The 16,679-nt window shown below is 36.5% G+C and overlaps 2 protein-coding genes across 3 annotated transcripts in view; one reads left to right on the top strand and one right to left on the bottom strand.

Annotated features, from left to right (window-relative positions):
• The window catches only part of LOC124593590 (DNA polymerase theta), a 338,073-nt gene extending 327,710 nt beyond the window's left edge, over positions 1–10,363 (top strand). Inside the window, exons 27-28 of one of the 2 annotated variants that reach the window (XM_047131990.1) lie at positions 327–544; positions 9,543–10,363. In XM_047131990.1, the coding sequence (XP_046987946.1) occupies positions 327–544; positions 9,543–9,680 (356 nt within the window). In that variant the 3' untranslated portion in view covers positions 9,681–10,363. The remainder of the gene's footprint in view (positions 1–326; positions 545–9,542) is intronic. The other variant, XM_047132069.1, reaches the window with a different exon arrangement.
• A 4,752-nt stretch (positions 10,364–15,115) lies between these two features.
• Positions 15,116–15,775, bottom strand: LOC124616378 (protein ALP1-like). The gene has a single exon (XM_047144716.1). The coding sequence runs from the start codon at positions 15,773–15,775 to the stop codon at positions 15,116–15,118; it is 660 nt and encodes a 219-aa protein (XP_047000672.1).
• Between the last annotated feature and the right edge of the window lie 904 nt (positions 15,776–16,679).

The following is a 16,679-nucleotide window of genomic DNA, read 5'->3' as shown; positions in this document are numbered from 1 at the left end:
GGTTTAAGTAGTTCTAACTTCTAGGGAACTGATGACCTCAGAAGTTAAGTCCCGTAGTGCTCGGAGCCATTTGAACCTCAGCAGCTTAAGAACAAAACTCCCAACCATGTTGTATCAAACATTTTAAACAATGAATGTATTACTCTTGTGTCATTTTCTCATGGTCACCTGTTATATTGGAATATTAATGAACAGTCATATCACTACAAAATTATTTGTATAGTAAAGATAATTTAAATTTTTCTTCAGTTTTGAAGTGATAAATTAATTGCTACACAAGAGATGAATGAGTAACAATTTTTAAATATATTGAATTTTGCTTTCAGCTCATGCAGAACGACAAGCTGTTAATTCTACCATTCAAGGATCAGCTGCTGATGTTGCAAAGAAAGGGATGGTGCTTGTGGAGTCAAGATTAGCTGCATCACTTTCACATAATCCATCTGTGGTGACTAGGGCACAAGATCAGAGAACCAATAAACTAAGTGTTACAGCACCTAAAGCAGAGTTAATTTTGCACTTGCATGATGAACTCTTATATGAGGTAATAAACACTCAATTAAAAGTGGATCTCATTAACTGTTTAAGTGTTCTTAGTACTCCAAGAAAGGGAGACAGAAAGAATGGAGAAAAAGATGAAAAGCAACAATTAAATCTATTTTTAACTTTTAACTGCTGTATTTACTAGTGCAGTACAATAGCATATATGCAGATTCTGAAAGATATTTCCATATATCTTCATATTTTCTCAAAATTTTGAGTTTCTCTCTTTCATTGTTAACCTATTTTTATTTCCTGATATTCCTTCAAGAACACACACATCACAATTGTTGATCCTTACATGGTATGTAGAAAAAACACCAACATTGCCCAATTTATGTGGAAGACTAAATTGCTTATTTTTCAAGAGGGAACACATGCGCCGAAATGTGTAGTTAAAGCCCATTGGGTCACCCAAGTTTCTTCACATTGTATTAGGTATCCTAATTGATTGTGGAAATGATTAGCTGTCAGTGTGAGATGTATGCATGAACTGTATATGTTTAAGAATTATTGTACTGAACTGAATGGTAAACTTAATTTTTTCAAGAAGAAATCAATGTATATGAATTCATAGTTTGAGCACTGTGTGATGTCAAAGTTTGAAAAACACTCAGATATGATGATGAGTGTGTATTTCGTGTCTAATTTAAAAACCTAATAACAGCATCACATCGTGCTGAGACTGATGCACATGAAGAAATAAGTGCAACTTTGAACTAGGTATTTCAGTCACAGTATGGATTCATGCCACAAGGCTCCCTTCCAATGTTTCAGTAGCAGCTCACATCATAGTAGCCTACAAATAATAGTCAAGAGTGGTAAGATCTAGCGACCACAAGGGCCAAGAAACAGGTCTCCCTGTACTCTGAATGTGTTATCCTGAAGGTGCGGCACATTTGTATCGAAGTGGAGTGCCATCACTGTCCAGCCATATTACGTGATGAACCTGTAGTGGCACATCTTTGAATAGGATAGGAAGAACATCTCCCAGTTAAATGAGGTACATTGGCCCTGTTAATCTGGTTGAGATTATATACGGCCAAATTATCTGTACACGCAGTCTCTCTGAATCCTATGTTGGTTTTTTCTAACTACTTATTGCACAGAATTTTGTCCACCCAAATATGAGTGTTGTGTGAGTTCATGCCATCCTGAATCAGCATACCTTCATTGGTGAATAGCACCAAAGTTGGATAGTGACATTACAATATGCAATGCTGTAAATACCATTGCACAGACTGTAAATTTCATTGGTAGTTCCCCACTACTATTGCCTAGACTTTCTACAGATGGTGTGGATGTGGTAGTAGTTTGCAGACAACACTCCAAGTCTTGGCATGACATATCCCAACAGTTCAGCCATTCAGTGAGTGATGGTGGATGGTTCCTTTTCAAAGTACCTAAAAATGACCACCTCAGTGGCAGTTACCAAGCATGATGGAAGGTCCACTTCAGCCTTTTACCTCTAATACTAGACAGGACTTCAGAATAATTGACACAGTATACAGAAGGTCTTCCATGCACACACTATTCTTGATGGAAAACTTTTTCACATACATCCTCACAACAGCTCTACTATTGCCATTGACATTCATAAGTCTGCCTCCAGTCACCTGCCCAATGCAGAAAGAAAAGTGATATTCATAACACCTTCAGAATAGTGGGAAATTGACAGTGCTTCACAGGCATGTTTTTACCATTACCAGTATTTCTTCTTTCTTGTAAAGTAGTTCAAAGCATGAATCTAATACTAGGCCAAAGAAAGACTCTAAAGGTTTAACATTAGTGCAGTGGGGTGTTAAGTGCATGACTACGCATGTATTCAGCAGCCTGCCAGAGTATATTAATTGTCTTTTGGGTAATGTAATAGGGTCAATGATTGATTTTGTGAACTTTTTATTGGGCAGCTACTTCAACTCCATTGAAGGATATCTTCACAGAAACTGTTAAAATTAATGAAGTAGGTAATGATATAATTAATATTAGCACTGTAACATGACAATCTTTTATAAAGTTAAGTCATTTGATTGCATTGCACTCAAAAACAAAATGTACAGTTGACAAAACAAAACTTTTCACATGTCTTCATACGTTAAGGTACCTTCAGTTGTATACAGCTTGAACCAGTGGGAACATAACTCATATTGGCAACAGCAGTGGCACCATGTGTAGTGCACTGTTAGCAATGTGTTTTTTCCCTTTTTATCATAATGATTTTACTTATAGAACTTTTTTATTTTCGGTAATTGCAAATAATTACCACATGTTGTTTTATGTATACACTGTAACACTTACTTTTATCTGTTTGAAACACAAAGATCTTTCTGGCCCGACTATACAAATAAGATCACCACTATGTAGTTACTTGATATCCATGTGACTGCATTCGAGGATCTGGATTTCCACAGAAGAAAGGTTCATGTTCCCTTGATACCATATTTTTTACATTTATTGGTGTACTGCAAGTGTAACATGAATATATTCAACGTATGCTGAACATGATAACTCACTGTGTTACAGGTGAGTATATAACAGACATCATTTACTGCCAGGATGTCTCGGGATATGCAGGCCATGAGAGATAGCTTCCTGACACTCGTCCAGTATAATGTTTTCAGTACGGCTTCCCAATGAAGTGATCCAGTTGCAGCAGGACCATTCACCAGTTTACATGAGTTGAATTATTCAGCCATGGTTTTCACAACAAGCTGATGTCAACCTGATTAATTGGCATGTTTGAGCGCCAGATGTGAACCCCATTGAAAATTCGTGGGCTAAAATGATGCCTCACATGAACCTGATGTTAGCCAACACCAGTCCCCAGACCTGGTGTCGTACACATGGGAGAGTCTCGCAGACAATGGAATGTATTTCCAGAGACAGTTCAAACAAGTTAATTTGTATAGAACTAGAAATGACATTCTAATATGAGACAGTCAGAAAAAACACTTAATGTTGACCAATATCAGAACAGGTAAACCCTAAAAAAATAATCTCCTCTTCCTTACTGCCTCTCCAACATTTTCTGCATTTACTGTGCCAAAGAAGTGCAGTCAGGACATACAAAAGCTCTTTTCCATTTAGGATTATTACATGTTATTGACTTCTTCAGACTGCACATACAACGCATTGTCCTGAATTAAATTTGTGTCAGACTGAATTTTTTTGTCTTTTTATTTTTCAAGAACAGATTTTGTCTCTTTTGACTCTGCTACAACTTTCATATCTTTGAATTGTTTCAAACATTCCCTATATGATGACAATGTTATCCACTTAACAGATTCAGAACATGCTAATTTTATTAGATCAGGTTGCCTTTGATGTGGCTTCCTGATTAGGACACCAGTTTCATCTTGGAAATACAACACCAGGTGTACTGCAAAGTCATCGTCTCTAAGTATATGCTGTCCCATCTTCCAGAGGTCATTCATAGAATTTTCCATTGTTAGTGCTGTCAAATTGGCTGCTCCAAATAACCTCATAATCAAAAAAGAGGGTGCTACTTGGTCTGGGTTACTTGCCCACCAGGTTTCTATTTCTCAGGGATAATGTGTTTTAAATGGCCCCATGAATTCTGGACAAGAAGTGTGTATCATATGGGGAATACGGTGATATAGAGATGATGTGTTCACTGTCTTCTTTAGCTTTGTCTATCACACAAATGTAATATAATATCCATCAAGTATTAGCACAACAGAATCCTCACCAGGTGGCTTCACAGTGTTCACAAAATTGTCAGACAAATTAGCAAACATATGAGTCTAAATCCAGCTACTATGGTGCAAGATGAAGTTACCCTAATATGAGATACTTTGTCTTAATGTGTGGTATAACTCCACAATGGGATAGCCATCGTAGTACATATTAGGAATAATCCATCTTACATTAGAAACCTAGACTCATACTGCTCGATTTGAAGGCCAGTTCATTACAGACTCGGTGAAGAATATAGTTATATGAATATTGTTGCAATAGCTACTCAAAAGCTCCTGCAAGCACATACACCCAAAAAGCTTGAAAGTGAACTCTTCTAGAATCAAGGATTCTTGACAGTATCCAGCTCTGTAACAGTCTGCTCTCCACCTCAGGTGCAATGAGACCTAAGTTCTGATACCTCCCAACAGAGCTGAGCACTTTCTTCAGTTAGTATCTAACTTCTCCCGTTAGTGAACTGTCGTGTAATAATCACCTTTCCTTTATGTTCAAAATCATTTTCAGTAATAATAGTATCTTTTGGGTAAATTATAAACAATGTCAAATCAAAACATAAATAGTCATTTTCTCAAAGTAAATTCTAATAGCAGTAAGGCAAATAGTGGTGCATTCCATCATCTGGCTTCAGAAGTTTCATACCTGAAGACCAATAACATCATTGAGTTCTATTTCCCTTGAAAATTATGGAGAAACAAACTGTACTTTTCCATTGGAAAACCATGTTCTAAGCTTACACTGTCAGTCAGCAGGGTGTACAATTTCGTAGCTGCATATCTCTTTCGGATCATTGTATACATTTAACCAAATTTTAATAAATATTGTCTGACAGAATTTAAACATCTTCTCTGTTTCTCAATTTCATCTTAATAATTTTCTCTGCTGTATCTACTGTCCCCTTCTGTCTGATACTTCTGTGAATAGTTTTATGCATACAGACAAAGCTTTCTCTTTGGCAAAGTAATATGGACCTGATTGTTTTCAAAATGAAAAGTCATAGTGAATTTTGGAATTCCCAAATGAAAGGACAAAAAGATTGTTGTTCAGCCTGACACATTTGAGTGTGTAAGATGATAATAAGTATGTAATTTCCAGTTTCATTCATGCCATAGAGTTGAGTAATTATTCAATTAATTGCTCTCTGCTACATTTGAAATACAAGTTTCGTAAAAGATAAAACCAGAAGTATAACCCATCTAAAGTCACGTACTGCTCAACACAACAATATTCTCTCATCCCTATAAAACAAAGGCCCTCAAAATAATTTGGATAAATTTGATTTAAAATTTTATGAGTTTTTTGATAAAGTTTTTTAGCTCATTTAAAGACTAAAAATAATATGCACCATCATTGTACTCATCAAGACAAAGAAGCTACCACAGAAAGGCCATTGGCACCTACCTTAGTGGGGACATAAAAAAATATTGGTCGGATGGTGAAACACAAACTGTGGCTCAACAAGTAATAAAAAAGCAATTTGATCATGACCTACTTGCACAGTGATGTAATACCTCCTTCGGACCGCATCTGGTACTGCTGGTCAAATCACAACATATTTCATTATCACTGTTGATATCCTATGCATCCGTGTATAATATTTAATTTGTATTAATTTCAAATGTTGTATATAGCACATCTCACCGGTATAATAATATGTTGTCACAATAACGTAACAGGGGCATTAAAGTTTTGCCAAAAACTGTGTGTAGCTGTACTCACGGAGATTGCCCAATGTGGGACTTCGCCATTCTCCATGCAAACAGTTTTCTTTTGTTGACTATACTTCAAGGACTTCATTCAAAATTCCAGATTTTATATAGAATCTGTAGAATACAGTTCATGTACTCTAAAAAGAAAATATAATTACATATTATATTCTACCCTAGTCATTTTAAGAGTTCTTAAGTTTCGTAGACATGAATGTGCCTACTGCAAAATTTGTGTTTTGTGGGCAGGTTCCAGGTTTTGACTCAAATTTAGTTTTATTACTGTCAACAAACATGGTCCCTCAATTGGCAGTCATACAGAAATTAATATTCAAAATAATTAAAGCCAGTTTTAGCATAGCAGTGTAAGCAAACAATTAATTCCTACACAGATAATGTTTTATTTGAACAGTGGCATGGTCCAGTACTCTAACTTGCTAATGTTGATTAATTCCCCACATTTATCTAGTTTACACAGTCTGTTGAATAACAGTCTCTCTTATAAAGAAAAGTACAACTGTTCATGCTAACTCTCAATGAATAAAATGCATCTCCACAACTGCAAACTATTTTTACTGAAAATGAATAAGTACAAACTGCCTACCACATTATCACAAGTTCACCAGTGACTCTTAGCTGCACAGTTCTTACCCCAACTAAGGACACCAACAAGAGACTGTTCAATCTGCCCTGCTCTCTTCCTCCTCATCTTGACCATGTGACCAACCAAGGACACCAACAAGAGACTGTTCAACCTGCCCTGCTCTCTTCCTCCTCAACTTGATCATATGACCACTATTTGAGTCAAGTTAGCTCCTAGACCACCAATCGAAATTATTTACAGTTTTTGAACATATGTCACATCAAACAAAAAGAAGATATATTTTGCAGTACATCTGCATTCCAATATTATACAGATTTTCTATATAGCTGAAATTATGTCTTTTGGATAAGTATTTTACACTATGAACAGAAACTGCTGGACCTTAGTCAAGTTCACACCTTATTTCTCCATGCCCTGTGTGACTGATTTAGTGAAATGACACACTCACAACATTTCTTATTAATACATATAAGTAAAAGACAATAATATGAACTATTTATGCAGAGGCTAATCTTTTTATGTAATTGTAGTGAATTGTTTTGGTATGCAACCATTGTAGTATGATGTTTTTGTTTATAACAAATTTCTCTTTTGGTTTAACAGTATGTCACATAGACCCATTGTACGGCTGTCTTTATTCTCTGTATATGGCCCGTCATGTGTATAATCATAAAATTTTCTTTTGATAAGCAATATGCAAACTTTAATAACATTATTCATATTAGTATTAATTGTTTGGTAAATACTTTATTGGACTTGTCATTTTATTGTGATTTTTTATAGTATTCTTTCATCAGTATATAATTTACTGTTGGATGCACTCAGAACTTTGCCATGTGAGCTGCTGCCTTTTAGCACTTGGCCAAGAAGTGTACTTAATGATGCAAGATTTCTTGAAAGTGGTTGCACAACCATCTGTGGCTCAGTTGTTCCAACCTTCCTACCAGCATACATCTTACTTAGTTTATACAGCCACCTCATTCATCAGTTATGTGTAGCTCAATCCAGCCTTCATTCTCCCTGTTCAATTTATACATATAAAACCTTTGGCCTGTAGCGTCACAAGCTCTGGCTAAAGGATAGCAGCAATAGCATTTTCAGTTTCCTTCTGTAGCTCTTCCAGAGTGTGAGGATTATTTGAGCACACCTGAGGCTTCAATTTTCTCCATAGGTAAAAATAACAGGGAGAGTGAGTAAGTGATCAATGTGGCCAGGAGACTGAACTTCCTATGCTGATTGTCCTCTCATCACGCAACACGTCATATGCTTGTGACAGGTTTGTCAGGGTGATGTGTGTGTGATTTCTCCATCTTCCTGAAAATACCATACTGTCATTTGTTTACTGTGAGTTGATCCACATATGGATTAAGCACCATACTGTCATTTGTTTACTGTGAGTTGATCCGCATATGGATTAAGCAGATTCCAGACATAGCAGTTAGTGTTAACACTCACTTTTATGGCTCAGGTATCGTTTTGTTGATATGTCTCTCTTCACTTGTGTCTGGCTTCCAACTCCGTCCATCAACACCTTGCTGCCACTTCAAGAAACAACTTAATGCTGCTATTGCATTTGAGGGCAAGGTAAAAAGGAGGAAGAGGGATACTGGAGGAGAGGGTGTGAGTACACAGGGATGAGTGAAGTTAGGATCATGAGGCAGAGGTGGAGGTTGGTGTGGGGCAGATGCTAGCTGTGATTTGGGCAAGGAGGATTATAGTATCAAAGCATATGTTGCAAGGTTAACTGTAATTCAGAGAAGCTTTTGTTTGGCAGAAGGACCCAAGTGGCACAGGCTGTGAAGCAGCTATGGAAATCAAGCATGTTGCACTCAGTGTAGTGTCCTTTCATTGGGTAGTCAGCTCTGCTATTGGCCACAGTTTAGAAGTGGCCACTCATTCAGCTGGACATAAGATGCTATACAGAAAATACAACAGAGCTGGTATATGAAATGACTGCCTTGAAGGTGATGCTACTGCTGATAGGATAGTATAGTATAGGATAGAATAGGAGAGGATAAGATAATCCTGTGTTGAGACTGGAATAGGATGTACTTTGGATGGAAGGGCTGGGGTAGTATCAGACAATTCTAGATTGTTGGTCTTCTGCAGGGGTAAGTGTAATGATGGATTAGGATACTACATAGATTTAGTGGATGACAAAATACCACTTTTGGATGACTGGGGAGGATGTTGGGTGGGATGTTCCTCATTTACACACACAGTGGTAAGTAGTCAAAGTCCTGGTCATGGATGTGGTTCAGTTGTTCCAGTCTCCGATGATACTGAATGATGAGGGGAGTGCTAATTTGCATCTTGGTTCCTGGGGATGACCACAGGCTTAGGGCATTTGTGCATATGTCTCTTGAAATTATCTATGGACTCTGTGTGGTGGCGCCTGTCTGTGGAGTCTTCGTAGACCTTAGGATCATGTGCAATAGATTGCGCGTCACTGCAAATGTGCCATCCAAGGCTGGTCATACTGTATGGGACTGACTTATTTGATGGCTTGACATGGACTGAGGTGTGGATGGAACAATTAGAGGGATGGAGTCACTGCTCAGAAATGTGGCACATACGAGCTGAGGCTCTCTTGGTATTCTGGCATGTCTAGTACAAAATTTTATTGAGCATAGAGTCTTATTAATATGTCACTGTTCTTGCTGAAGTCATATCGTAAAGTCACTGTTCTTGCTGAAGTCATATCGTAAAATGTGACTTGTAATTATTCTATGCCCAAGCTTTTAGTTGCACTAATAAAATACGTTTTAGTCCTTCAAATGAAAATAAGCTGTCAAACACATAATATGTGGATCAGCTGCAGACCATAATTGGTTTTCTTTAGTCCATACAGCTATCTCATAGTGCTCAGTAAACCAGATTGTTTCTGATATTAATTTGAGTGAATCTGTTAATTCTTAAATTTTTAATTTTTGTAATTGTTATCAACATTCTTAGTTACTGTGAATCCTTTCTTGCAGGTATCAAAAGGGGAACTACAGAAGGTAGCTCAGATTGTTAAATCTGGAATGGAATCAGCAGCAATCCTTTCAGTGAAGTTGCCAGTAAAGATAAAAACAGGCAATTCTTGGGGATCCCTGAAGGATATGGAAATATAGATATCTTCTGTTCAAAATGTTGAATTAAAGCAAATAATAATATTTCTGCAGTCACTAACTGATATGACCCCACCTTAAAAAAAAAGAAACTATCATTTATTGTATACAAAATCATGAAAACATTCAATTATTTTATTATTAGAGTTAAAAATAACGTGTAAAAGATTGTTGCAAGCATGTTGTTCCGAGAATTTTTTTTTCCATTTATGCCATGTTCATATTTTGTAAGTTTTTTGAACATACTGTTTTATTCTTTAACTGCACTTTTTTATATCCTTGAAAATAAGGAAAAACCGTTTTCTGTTATTTAATGAAAGATTTTTTTCAAATTATATTGGATGACTATGGTTTTGGTAACTGTATAGTTATTTTAAGTGTCTACAGATGTACAGTTTAACTTTGTAAGTTTGCAGTTACACTTTTAAATTTAAAAAAAATCTAGTCATCTGTACTTCTCTTGACTGTTTCTTGAATATGTGTATGTAGCTTACTTTAATTTATTGGAATGAAAATAAACACATTTCCGTAATTTTTTAGATAAAACATCTAAATCTCTAGTGATCGAATAGAAATATATACATGCACTATGCTTTAATTTTTTTTTCATTGGAACACCTGATTATTAGTATCACCTGATTGTTGTTTTCCTTCATATGTGCTTATATTTTTTTAAATACTGTTTGACATGTAGTAGCTTTTTGTTTTGTGTGAGTAGCAGCCTGATAATAGCAGCTGAAATCTGTAGTAAACATATTTTTATTTGTTTCTCCCTCATAACTGTTTTCTTTATCTCCCCTTGGTTAACAGTTTATCATCCTGCTGTTCAAGAATGAACGTAGAGCCTATGCAATCTACTTGAGTTGCAGACTTAGTAGCTGTGACTGTAAATATTATTCAGAAACAGGATGCTGAAATACATCAGCATGAAGCTGAAAAATAATGAAATTAGATTATGTATATTAACTTTTTTCTTAAATTGTCAGCACAATTATGATGGGATCTAATGGACCATTAGAAGAGTAGATAACAAATGTTTGTATTTATGATTCATGAAACCTAACAGAGTTGATAAAATGTTGAGAACAATGAGCAGTGTTGCAAAGCAGAAACATGCTCAGGTCTGTTGCGGTAACACTCACATTTATCACATGCACTTTGTAGGCATGTGAGGCTCTCATTCAATATTTTTGTTGCAACATAAGTAATTTCTTTGTTATCCAAAATATATATTGGTAAAGAGTAATGAAGGTGACAGTTGAACCTGATATTAAAGTGAAAGTGGTCACCATTCCAAATTCACATTAGACCTAGTTGTATTGGAAGTATTATGCCATTATCTTTCTGGGATATGCGAAACCAGATCACCTAGCCCGTTTTAAAAGGACCTGCAGTTTGATGTATCTTCCAGGCAATGCAATAATTAAGAGTTTTTCTCATACCCACTGTATTTACATAAGTTTGAGTAATATTTCATTCCAGGAAAAGACCTAGAAAATAAGCAAAATGGTTTCACTTAAGATATGAAATAAAAGTGAAAAATCCTGAGTGGAACATGGACACTCACATTAAACCAGAGCAGTTAGGCTGTGATTTTTCAGGAGACTACAATGGATAAATAAATGAAATCCGAGAGGAATACAAGTGATTTAATTGATTTGGTGCATTTAGAAAAATTGTTGTAAAAATGATAACATGGTCTGTGGAGTTCAAAGGCATGTCAAGAAAAGGCAGCAATATTGAAAAAGGTAGGCACAAGTTTGAATTGGGCAGACTGTAATTATTCAAATATTTATAAATGGGTGAATACTTGCACATTATGTACTTACCCAGGAATAATATTGTGTAAAATACAGTTACAATGGTACAAATGTAACAAAAATATTAAACAAACAGTGCTACAGTTGAGTGTTAATACAGTTTCTTTTTACTAATATTATTAACAAAATTTATAACACATTTTTCTTGTTCTGACATAGCATTTGGTCGCCAAGCTTATTGTTCTTGTTCTCACATAGCATTTGGTTGCCAAGCTTTTCCTGTTATTCTAATGTTTTGTACCTCAGTGCCTTGAAGGAAAGCAATGTAGACAACATATGCTTTGGCAACAAGACAGGCAGTTCTACATTGCAAATCTATAGGTCATCATGCCCTGCACAAATCAGGTGTTGAAATTTATTGCAGTCTTCTTCATTGGTACCAACTTTCCTTGATTCCTAGAAGCAAGTGTAAACAGAATCAGTAGTTTGTACTCTTTAGAATTACTGCTCACATCTACTGCATGGCAATTGACATTTTCTGAAGAAGCATTAGGGAACATGTTGAACACTGAACTCTGCCTATCTGTGTCTCATTATGTCTGTCTCAACACCCTGTTGATACAGGAACAAATATAACATTGAGGACTATAAAATAGCAGCCCATTTCTCTGTGGAAAATCCATAGAAATGAAATGATGTCATGTGTGTAGAACATAAAATCAAGATTGAATCTATTGATGGCAGTCGTTCCTGCCTAGATGAAGAACTGCAGAAGCCCATGCTTGTGTACTCCTGCTGCTGGAAAAGTCATTTATAATTCTCACAGTACTTAGATCCTAACTGGGAAACTTTCACACATTCTCACAAATATTTGAATCATCATGGCCCCATGTAGCAGAAAAAGAAAGCAAATGTTAGTCTCATGACATTTTAATATTCTGAATGAATCAGATAAAAGGAACAATAGGTACTGAAATTGAGAGAATCTATTGGTGGCAAAACTCTAAAATTTCATGATATAGGCTTCTTAAAATTTCACTGACTAATCAGTCTTTTTATGTTAACATTTTTTAAATGATTTTCAACGATTTCATATGACCACGAGAATTTATTACAGATCCAACTACAGGCATCAGTTTTTGAGTGGATATAAAATTCACACTTAGTCCAGAATATATCAACATTATTCATTATCATGAATTTTTATTGGTAACTTATGGTATAATATTCTGAGGTACTCCTACGCAGTCTGTGCAGTGTCGGTAGCTCCATGCAGCATCTGCTGTGACGTAGGGCATCTGTTGACGAACTCCAAATATGACACATAGTTCAATAGTTTTACATAACATTTTCGTTCAAATAATTCCCCTCATTTTAACCCTAAACCACACATTAACAATTGTCATCACTGGAAACCAACTGAGTTTGTAATGCGCTAGTTTAATATCTTCTATCTTACAAAATTTCACAGCCACTCATATTTGTCTCTGTACCTAATGACGGCACAACAGCTGAAACTCAGTTTGCAAAATAATAAATATTGTAGAATATTACACCAGCATTGTGTGTTTTCATTCATAATTATACAAATCCATTCACAATGCCATTCACAGGGTGTATACGGGGACAAGAGAAAAAAATCTCGGTTTCTTCCCGGTTGAAAGTACACTTTCTCCCGGATGGATCAATATACACATTTTCCCCGTTTAAGTGACAGTTTTTATTCTTTCTTCTATGTTCCTTGGTGACAGTAAACTTTCTCTCGGAACCGTAAAACTTATCAGTCTTTGAAGGTTTAGGTTTTACAGACCGGCGAGGAACTTCCGGGCACTTTAGAAAACGAACACACACCACAAAAAAAAAACACCTGTGCGTGTTGTAAAAGCTTCCATGTGCAGCAAAATGTATGCTGCCTATTTTCGTATTACGAAAGCAAATATTCAAGTTCCACCAATCACAGCACTGTAGTGTAATCGAGATTGCAATCATTTTGTAAGCCCGTCATAGTTCGTATCACGTGATCTCGCCAGCCGATGTCAGCAGATCAGAGGACAGGGTACGTGATGTAGTCAGCCACTAGCAGGATCACTGTTATGAAGCGTTAACACACAAATAGGAAAAATTAATGGTTTAAATTAATGTACATAGTGTAGCTACAAGAAAAGCTAAACTTTCACGTATAGTATTTGTCTTCTTTGCGTGTTTTACACTTTAAGATGCATCACGCAAATGTGCCAGTAAAATTTTAAATGATGACGTAAATGTCTGGTCTTCAAAGTGTCAGGCTTTAAACGAGAGTCAAACGCTCTGTGGTTTAAGAAATTCAAATGACATTTCTCGTACGTAACATAATTCACCTTGCATAAAATTAAATTTACTTTGAAAGTAATACTTTAGAATGTTTCAAGAAATTATCAGACAACACTAGAAAACAGGTGTTACTGCCCATGCGCAACTACGATGACGTAGGAAGCCCGTATGTTCGTATGTATATAGCATTTACAGATCTTGAATAGCATTAGCAGATCTTACATTAAGTCATAAACGAAACAGGACATCACATGATACATTGGAATTTCGTAAATAAATACATAATTCGGCTTAAAGTGTGTCCAGATTCACAAAGATGTAGGCCCCGACCTGACATAAAGTTTTCGGGATGAAAATTTTCTTGTAGTACCGTTACTGTATTATCCCATGTTTGTTTCTTCATTATGGCGAAATTGCTTACGTGCTGGCATATGGAAACGTGCATTTGAAATTTCGCAAATAGTTGAAACTAGCCAATGGTGTGGAATGAAACACTTCGTTTCAAATAAATTTACTGCCTCTGAGAAAAAGACTAATAAAGGGCAAATTTCTTTAGCAGATGGACAAAAATAACTTCTTTGTTCTGCAAGGCGATTAATGCTTGACTGCCAAAAACATGGAAGTAAAATCAAATCAGAAAACTGAAACTAATAACATATTTTAGCCTTCCGTTATTATGTTAATTATTTTAATTGACTTGATAGCTCCCGGCCACAGAATTATATTTTGTTTTCATTTAACATGAGAGCTGTAAATAAAGAGTAAATAGCAAAGTCACTAACAGTGGAGACTATTCCCCCTCCCCACTACAACTCAGGCTCTTCTGCCCATATGCGAATCTAAATTATAGCAGCTTGGGTTCGCCAGAAAAATTTTCCCGGGTAGCATCTGGCTGCTTGTTGGTACCGCTGATGTAGCTAACAGTTAGAGGTCGGGACACACATGTCCGGACCGTGTCCGTGCCGAGACACGTCCGAGTATCGGCCGTCACCCGGACAACGAAATACATCATTAAAACAAATGTAGCGGGCCCCACTTGACCGGGCCGTGCACGGGGAACGTCAGCGGGCCGGGGCCGGTCCAGGCCGGATTCGCCTTGTTAAATTTTTCACGCGACGGTCACGGCCTGACGGTAGAATTGTCTTATGAGCAACTCTACAAGACTAATAGAAGAAGTTCGTAAGTTTCCTGTTCTTTACGATCAGGGAAGTGAAAACTATAGGAATATCGAGTACAATGACAGAGTTTGGAAGACAATTGCAACAGATCTACAAGCCAAAGGTCAGATAAAAACTATACAAGTTTTAATACCTGAAAGATATTTATTTACTTTTTATTTTACAAACAGATATTTGGTTTATGTCATCGTTATGTCGGCAAGGCGACATGTTCTTGCCATTCCACAGTCCCTTGTGGAGAATTCAGGAATTTTTTGAGTTGTTCTTGTGCAGCAAATACAGCATCTGTTGATCTCCCACGAATTCGAGGTAGGTTTCGAAGATTTGATGGTCTTCCGGATCCCTCAGCAGTTTCCTTTTGATCCATCCTCTGTTCGGGCACCCTATAACCTTCCATTTTTCTAATAAAGTTGTACACTACACACGCAGCCGACACAATCATTGTAAGGTTATTAGGATCTCCCTGAAGGATTCTTCTAAATATTCGAAATTTCTGTTGCAATATACCGAATGCATTTTCGGATATTCTTCTTGCCCGACTCAAACGATAATTAAATATAGCCTTGTCATTTGTTAAGTTCCTGCCAGGATATGGTCGCATCAAGTATGTTTTGAGAGGAAAAGCTTCATCGCCTACAATTACCATTGGAAGTTCAACATCAGTTCCGCATAAAGTTTTACTCTTTGGGTCACTAAGCGTATTGTTTTCCAATGACTTTTCAAGGTTTGAATTTACTAGAATGCCTCCATCAAATTTTTTTCTGTATGATCCCACGTCTATTGCAATAAAATTATAACATGGGTCAACCAGAGCAAGAAGCACAATGGAATATGTTTTTTTGTAATTCATATAGAGACTTCCTGAGTTGTTTGGAGCCTGTATTGTTACGTGCTTTCGATCTAAAGATCCAATACAGTTTGGAAACTGCCATTTTGTCCAAAACTCCTCAGCTATAGCATTCTATTTTTCATCATTCGGCACAGGCATCACCTCTTCTAACAATAAATCGATAACAGCTCTGGATGTGTCATGGGCGATAGCTCCAACTGTGGATTTTCCCAACCTGTAGCTGAAGGAAATAGTTTTAAAGGAATCTCCTGTAGCAAAGAACCTGAAAAAAATTGAACTGTACAAGATGAGAAATACTGTATAATCTATAAAATATTTGCAGCATTTTAAACCTTGTAATATAAATACGCAATTTCAATTATTTTTGCTACAGGTGGAATAGAGGAATGCAAAAAAAATGGGCATCTGTTCGTGACCAACTAACGAAGACCCTGCAGAAAAGGAAAACTGTTTCAGGACAAGCTGCTGTTCATCAACATAAATATAAGTATGAAGATCTCTTAAAGTTCCTGCTACCTTACATGGTAGAACGAAAAACATTTTCCAATGTTCCTTACACGCAATACAATAATGAGCATAAACAAGAATCAAATACAGATTGCCAAGAGGAGCACTCTATTGTTGAAAACGAAAAAGAGTCTACACAAGAAGACTTTGCAGATGAAGAATGGATCATTAAAACCCAGGGTAGTGAAACAGAGAATTTGATGGAGCGCACTTGGCATTCCCAGACGTCCTCAGTTCATTCGTCCGTCACTTCAAATAAGAACACGTTTATGAAACCACAACTGAAACCAAAATTTCAGCATGAGGTTAAACCACAAGAATCTGCATCAAGCCAGCTCATGGCTTACATTTTGGCGGAAAAAACCTGAAAAACAAAGAGAAATACAGAACTCAGTTG

The sequence above is a fragment of the Schistocerca americana genome, chromosome 1 (assembly GCF_021461395.2).
Source record: "Schistocerca americana isolate TAMUIC-IGC-003095 chromosome 1, iqSchAmer2.1, whole genome shotgun sequence".
Classification (NCBI taxonomy): Eukaryota; Metazoa; Arthropoda; class Insecta; order Orthoptera; family Acrididae; genus Schistocerca; species Schistocerca americana.
The sequence above is the reverse complement of the archived record's forward strand: the minus strand, read 5'-3'. Positions and strand labels throughout refer to the sequence as shown.